Below are 7,034 nucleotides of genomic sequence, written 5' to 3' on the forward strand. Positions count from 1 at the left end.
TCTTGATATTGGCTCAGGAAATAATGCCAGAGATGTGAGATAGCAATGGGCTACCCACTGGGTGTGTCCCTACTCTTTCTCCCTCTCCCTCTGCCCCTCTATCCTGCTCGCGTGCTTTCTCTCTCTCTCTCTCTCAAAAAAAAAAAAAAAAAAATTAAAGAAGAACAACAACCTTTAAAAATGTTCATTGATAAACCGTACAAGCTGTAGTGGTCACTGGTGAGAAGCCTGGCAAGGGCTTCAGGGACTGGGAGAAAATAAAAAACCCAAACTCTTGGCACAACCTCACGGGATGCTAGAAAACAAAGGATCCTGGGTTGCACATTCTATGAATCCTGAGCTCCAGGGTGCAGATGGTGGGGAAAGGGCAGAGAGCAGACCTGGAGAGCCAAATGGAGCAAAAGATAAATCCTTCTGTGCCTCTGTTTCTCTCCCTTTCTCCCTTTCTCTCTCAGTCTCTGTCTTATTCTGTCTTTTCCCTCTCTTTGTCTTCTCTCCCCTCTTACCTTCCTACCTATGTACTTGATCCTCTCACATTCTGTTTATCCAAGTTTGGTCATCTTTCCCTATTCAATCCAGAGCCCCATCATAGGTTGATTTGGCTTTGCTCATCTGAAATATTTTCTATTCCTGCCTCTACATGCACATTATTGGAAAGACACTTGTCCAGGCAGATAGACTTTGGTCCCAAGTTACAACTATCAATAAACAATCATGATCTGTAACTCACGTCCCACTCACTTATTTCCTTGGATGTGTGTATTACTATATACTTTTTATTTCAGATGGGAAATACAAATCATAAATTCTACTTTTTATTCCTTTTGATTAGTTTGGTAGGAAGTCCTTCCTTTTCTCACATACATTCAGCTCTTGAGAATATTTTGGAACTACTGTGAATTTTTTTTGAAGATTTTATTTATTTGAGAGAGAGACAGAGATAGTGAGAGAGAGAGCAAGAGCAGGGAGGAGAAAGAGAAAGAAGGTCCCCGATGAGCAAGGAGCCTGATGCGTGGCTCGATCTGAGGACCCTGTGATCATGACTGGAGTTGAAGGCAGACGCTTAACCAACAGAGCCACCCAAGTGCCCCGTGAATGTTTTTTTTATCCATTTTATTCATTTATTCATTTTCATTCATTTATTCATTATTCAGAATGTTTTATAATGTTGTTTTCAGGTGCTTTTACAAAGTGAAAAAGATATCTCAAAGGCATTTACTTTCCCCATCATATTTGAAGTTCTACTATCCATTTTAGAAGAAACCAAGGTTCCTGTGTATCATGCAGAAGGTCCTTGGTGCCTTATGTTCTTTTCTAGGCTCAAACAAAACACCTTTTGGAAGCCTGCCCTGAGTTCTTTAGTCCTAAGTGCATAAACTATAGGGTTGAGGGAAGGGGGGATGATGTTGTGCAGCACGTTGAGCAGAACTGGAATCAAAGAAGCTTTGGGTTCTGCCAAGTGAGTTACTGAAATCACAACAACTACTGTGTAGAAGAAGAGAATAAGGATCAAATGGGAGCTACAAGTGCTCAGAGCTTTGGATGCAGCTTCAGCAGAGTTCAGTCTAAGTACAGAGCGCAGAATCAAAGTGTATGACAGTATTATGAGACCTAGGTCACTCCCCATTCCAATCCATGCCAGAACCAACTGGCAGATGCTGTTTGGCCTCCTGTCATCACAAGCCAGGCTAGTGACCCCAAGGTTAGAGCACAGGCAATGCTCAATCTCATTCCTGGAGCAATAATTACGCTGGGCTGCAAGCACAGGCACCGGAATGACAAACAAGCCATTTCTAAGTACCATGAACACAGTAGCTTTTAAGATTAAGGCATTGGTGACAATTGATGGGTAGCGAAGAGGGTGACAAATCGCTACATATCTGTCAAAAGCCATGCAAAGGAAGATACCAGACTCCATGCCAACAAAGCAGTGAATGGCATAAATCTGAGCAAAGCACTCAGGGAGGCTGATGACCTTGGCATCAAACCAGAAGATGGCCAAGATCTTGGGCATGATGGTGGTGGCCAGGCCCATGTCCACCACAGACAGAATGCCCAAGAAATAGTACATAGGCTGTTGAAGTGCAGGGTCCTGACAAATGGTGATGAGGATGAGGATGTTAGCACCAATTGCTGAGAGGTAGAGTATTGCCAATGGAAAGGAGAGCCAGTGTTGCCAGCTATGAATGCCTGGGAATCCCATCAGGATGAACTCAGAGACCTGGAATTTGGAGCTGTTAGAGCCTTTCAGAGATGCAGACATCTTTTCCTAAGAGAAAAAGAAAATGGTTTTCAAAGTTGCTTTCTTGAGCAGAATTATTATCAAACATTATTTTTAAACTGTGCTGTAATAAAATGCATTCTGTAGTCCATTCCCTATAGCCTTTTAAAATAAATGACAATGTTTTTCCAGGACTTTGACAGTGGATGTTAAAATTCCAAGGAGCAATTATCATTGTTGACTATTCAGGGTGAATTCAGCATGGACCTCAGGTCCCTGTTTGCATTGTCCTCAGCAAGGACTTTTGTCATTGTTGTTTTTTTAAACTTTCATCATCTCTTCAGAAATATGTGGAATCAAGTGGATGATTTTCTTCATTTTTGTCTCAATTGTGCTCCAAGTTTTTATTAATAACAAAGAGATTTTTTTAATGTAGTATTATGGAAGATTAAAATTTATAGCTGCACCATCCCCAGTTGCTATAGATGTCCACTAATATTTTATATAGCCTCCAAAAATATTATATCATAGACTCTAATAACATACAAACATACATATGGTACATATTGGAAGAGGAATAACTTCTTTTATGTCCTACCTTGTATGGACTTTTGAGAAGGTCTCAAAAGAATAGCTTGGAAAGCAAAACGTTCAGGGCCAAATTTGTTGATTTCAGGAGTCACACAATAGAGAAAATCATAGAATTTTTTTTTTTTTTTTTTTTTTTTTAGTCTTAGAGAATCTATAAAGGCATATAAGTATATGATTCAGGCACAGGTAATAAGATGATTTTGATTTTAATTAATAAACAAGAATTACTTGTGCATAACATTGAAGACACTGTCACTGCACGTTTTGATTCATGTTCAAAGCTAGACTCATCTTTTGTTAGGCTCTTTTGTTGTTTATCATGTAATTTTTATTCTGTTCAGGAGCCAATTAGCAAAACTGGGAACTAACAAACAAACCTTTCCTATTGGTAAACAACTGCTTCCTTGTCCTATTTTACTTCACTCAGGCAGCTCTTCCTTGAGCCCTGCCTCTGAAGCCTTACATGGTCACATTTATTTGCCTTTCTCTGTGATTCTTTCCTCTTGTCAGCAATCCAGTCCTAAAACTGGTATTCTGTTTCTTAAAATAATCCATGCCCTCACATTTTCTTCCAAATAAAGTTTAAATTCTTTTGTAGCACATGAGACAGTTATGGATTTATTCCTTCTTTTAAAGTTTTATTTAAATTCTAGTTAATTAACATAACTGTAATTTTGGCTTCAGAAGTGGAATTTAGGGATTATATATATATATATATATATATATATATCTCCCTGGATTTATTCTTGATATAATTACTTTTAAATATAGGAAAACATATCTGAAAAAGATCAAAATACTCTCATGTTATCACCAACAAAAGATGATTCCTGTTCACAATTGGATAAATGTTTCTTTCCAGAAATTTCTTGCTGCCTCTATGTTTGAATAAACATGCACTGCCTAATCATGGAGCAAATCATCTTTCTTTAATGGTAATGTAATTTGATGAACACTAAAGTCATCTAAATGTATTCATAGCAAATTGTGACAAAACAGACACAAAAAGGCTTGGAGATGAAGCTGGTTTGACTTTGGACTATTAGATCAGAATTCTGGGGATTTCAGCTTCCTAGCTCCATCTTGAGAGCTTAGAAATGTGTCACCCACTTGGCTGTATGAAGCCTGGTAGTTTTGCCAAATACCCATGTATAATTACACATCTTCCTATTAAAGACACAGCCTTGTATGTTTGATGTTTTCCCCTCACCGATATTTGTGCAACCCAACTAAGAGAAGGAGCAGATGTGAGTCCCCAGAAGGGAAATTGTGTTTTAAATATTTTTTAGCAGTTAGAGATTAGCAGGACATGGCATGTGATCCTGCTATGGAAAACAGTTAATATATTCTCCCTGAAAATAATCTGGTAGTTGTTTTATAGATGAAATCACTTCTAGAGCACCATATAACCTTATATTCTCTAATTCTAGCCCTCACCTCCTTAAAAAGTTTCTCTAAACCTCTATTTCCTGTCAGGACAGGGGAAAGTGTCCATCCCTTATGCAGGATATTGCCAAGACAACAAAAGAAAAGATTAAAGATAAACCATTGGATACTCTGGGATTAATCAATCTGATGAAGCCAAGGTTTCAGTACTTAACTGTGGTTATGAGCAGAGACTCACAGTCTGAGGTCCTGGCAATGGCAGGGGTTTACTATCTGGAAAAAAAGACATAACACTGAGAAAGGAGCTTTACAGATGAGCTGAGGATGTGTTCTCAGATCACAGATGGCATAAAAATTATGAGCTCTGGAATTTATGGGGAGTAGTAAACAGCTCAGGGATCTAAGGATAACAGACTTCCCTGGGAGACGTGAAGAGAGAACAGCCCATAGAGAGAGGAGAGATCCTAGGATATTAAATCCCAATAGGTTGGGGGAGGAGATTAATTCAGAGATATGTTTCCTATCAATAATACATGAAATCATATATAAACAGAAAAATACATTCATTTATGAAACGAAAATGGCCCTATAAAAAGTGGGCAACTTTATTAGTGTTTGAATTGTTCTTGACTAAAACATTTCAAGGGATTCTAAAATCTGTGGTTATGATGTCATGCTTTAAAAAAAAAAAAAACTCTTAGAGGAGAAAGTATTTATTCACTATATATGGTGTTCTTCTGTGTTTACAAAATATGGTAGGCATAGAATGTCATGGTCCATGTTTACATGGAAACTGTGGTCTAATTTGGACAGGGGGATGAAACACTATAACAAAGAATCTAACATTTCTTTTAACTTCAACTTCTTTGAACTGGGAGAAGTGCTTTAATTCAAAAGTACCCAGAGTTATGATAGCATATTAATGAGAATTAAGTTAGTCTTGATGTCAGAAAAGGATTTACAGAAGAAACACTAGTTCGTACTGAGGATACTTGGAGTAGGTCTCAACTATGGTGTTTGTTTGATTGATGGGAATGAGGGGAAGGGAAAGGATTCTAAGAACTTTAAGATTCTGAAATGAGAGGATTATGTTAAATTCAAGGTAATAGAGAAGGATAAATATGGCTGGAGCCCTAAACTGTGCTAGAAAATGAGATATGATGTGATATAGAGCTGTTGAGCTAACAACAGAGGCCAGAGACTTATAAGCAAATTTATGCTAAAATCACAAGGGACCACTAAAGTTTTTAAGGAGAATTAAGACCTCACAGCAATGACAAGACCAGATTATATGTGGCAAGAATAAATATAAGTAAATCAGGTGAATGGCAGTAATATAAAGGAGTGATGATGACTGGGTGTTGAACTAGGATGGGGCAGTGGAGATGAAGAAAAGTGAATAGATTTAGAAGCTATGGTGGAGGTAATATTAATCATTTCTATGACCAAAGAATAATTCTTTTATTATTTTTAAAATTTTTCCTTTAATTTTTTTTTCTTCCCTTTTGAGTAGAGTTTACAGAAAATGTTACACTAGTTCCAGGTATACAACATAGTGATTCAACAAGTCTATACATTATGCTATGCTCACGACAAGCGTAGCTGCTCTGTGTCACTGTACAGTGCTCTTACAATACCCTTGACTCTGTTCCTTATGCCGTACCTTCTATCCCCATCACTTACTCATTCCATAACTGGAGGCCTGTACCTCCCACTCCCCTTCATCTAGTTCAGCCAGCCCCCACTCCCCTCCCCTCTGGCAACATCAGTTTGTCCTTGTATTTATAGGTCTGATTCTGTTTTTTATTTGTTTATTCATTTGTTTCATTTTTTATATTCCACATCTAAAACAAATCAAATGGTATATGTTTTTCTTTTTCTGACTTGTTTTTCTTCTTCTGATTTGTTTATTTCATGATACCCTCTAAGTCCATCCATGTTGTCACAAATGGCAAATCTCATTTTTCTTTATGGCTGAGTAATATTCCAGTGTGTTTGTGTGTGTGTGTGTGTGTGTGTGTGTGCGTCTCACACCTTCTTCATTTCTTATTCATTTGTCTATAGATGCATAGTGAGGTTGCTTCCCTATCTTGGCTATTGTAAATAATGCTGCAGTAAACATAGTGGTGCATCATATCTTTTACAATTCATGTTTTCACTTTCTTTGCATGAATACCCAATAGCATATTTATTGAATCATATGGTATTCTTATATTTTTCATTCTTCAAGGAACCTCTGTACTGTTTGTCAGTGACTTTACCAATTTGCATTTCCATCAACAGTGCAGTGTTTCTTTCTGGAGATTTTAGAGAACTAGTTCATTTTCTTGATAGATCTATGACCACTGTAACTTTACATTCCTTCTAAAATTGTTTGCAGTGTTTTTAATAGGTGCCTATGGCATCTATGTTTTCAGATGTATGGGTAAATTTGCGCTTGACATCCTCTTCTTGTTCACTTTGGCAAATGTTTGATATTAGTCTGAGAAACAAAACTATATTTAAAGCTGGTGGATGTTGTTTACTGTGCATGTCAGTCGGTTGCTTATGTTCAGATAGTCTGTACTATTTATATTTTTCTAATTCTCTGCTCTTCAGTTGCTGAGAGGTTGTGTTAAAATATCCAACTATGATTTCATTGTGGATTTATCAATTTCCCCTTCTAATCCTATCCACCTCTTTTGTGAGTATGTTTATGTGTGTATGTTTCTATAATGATATTAACCATGTACGAATTTAGGTATATTTTCCTCATGGATCGCCATTGTAATCATTATGAAATTTTACATTTTATTACTCCTAATATTTATTGTGTTAAAATCTACTTTGCTGGTTA

The 7,034-nt window shown here is 37.2% G+C and overlaps 1 protein-coding gene across 1 annotated transcript; it reads right to left on the reverse strand.

The window, feature by feature from the left end:
- Positions 1-1,279: 1,279 nt before the first annotated feature.
- On the reverse strand, positions 1,280-2,263 carry LOC116863440 (olfactory receptor 56B1). The gene has a single exon (XM_032850890.1). The coding sequence runs from the start codon at positions 2,261-2,263 to the stop codon at positions 1,280-1,282; it is 984 nt and encodes a 327-aa protein (XP_032706781.1).
- Between the last annotated feature and the right edge of the window lie 4,771 nt (positions 2,264-7,034).

The sequence above is a fragment of the Lontra canadensis genome, unplaced genomic scaffold (genome assembly GCF_010015895.1).
Source record: "Lontra canadensis isolate GAN:19392208 unplaced genomic scaffold, GSC_riverotter_1.0 scaffold1191, whole genome shotgun sequence".
In the NCBI taxonomy this organism is placed as follows: Eukaryota; Metazoa; Chordata; class Mammalia; order Carnivora; family Mustelidae; genus Lontra; species Lontra canadensis.

Excerpts from the sequence above, each read along its gene's own strand:
- LOC116863440 (XM_032850890.1), bottom strand. The coding sequence starts at position 2,263 with ATGTCTGCATCTCTGAAAGGCTCTAACAGCTCCAAATTCCAGGTCTCT.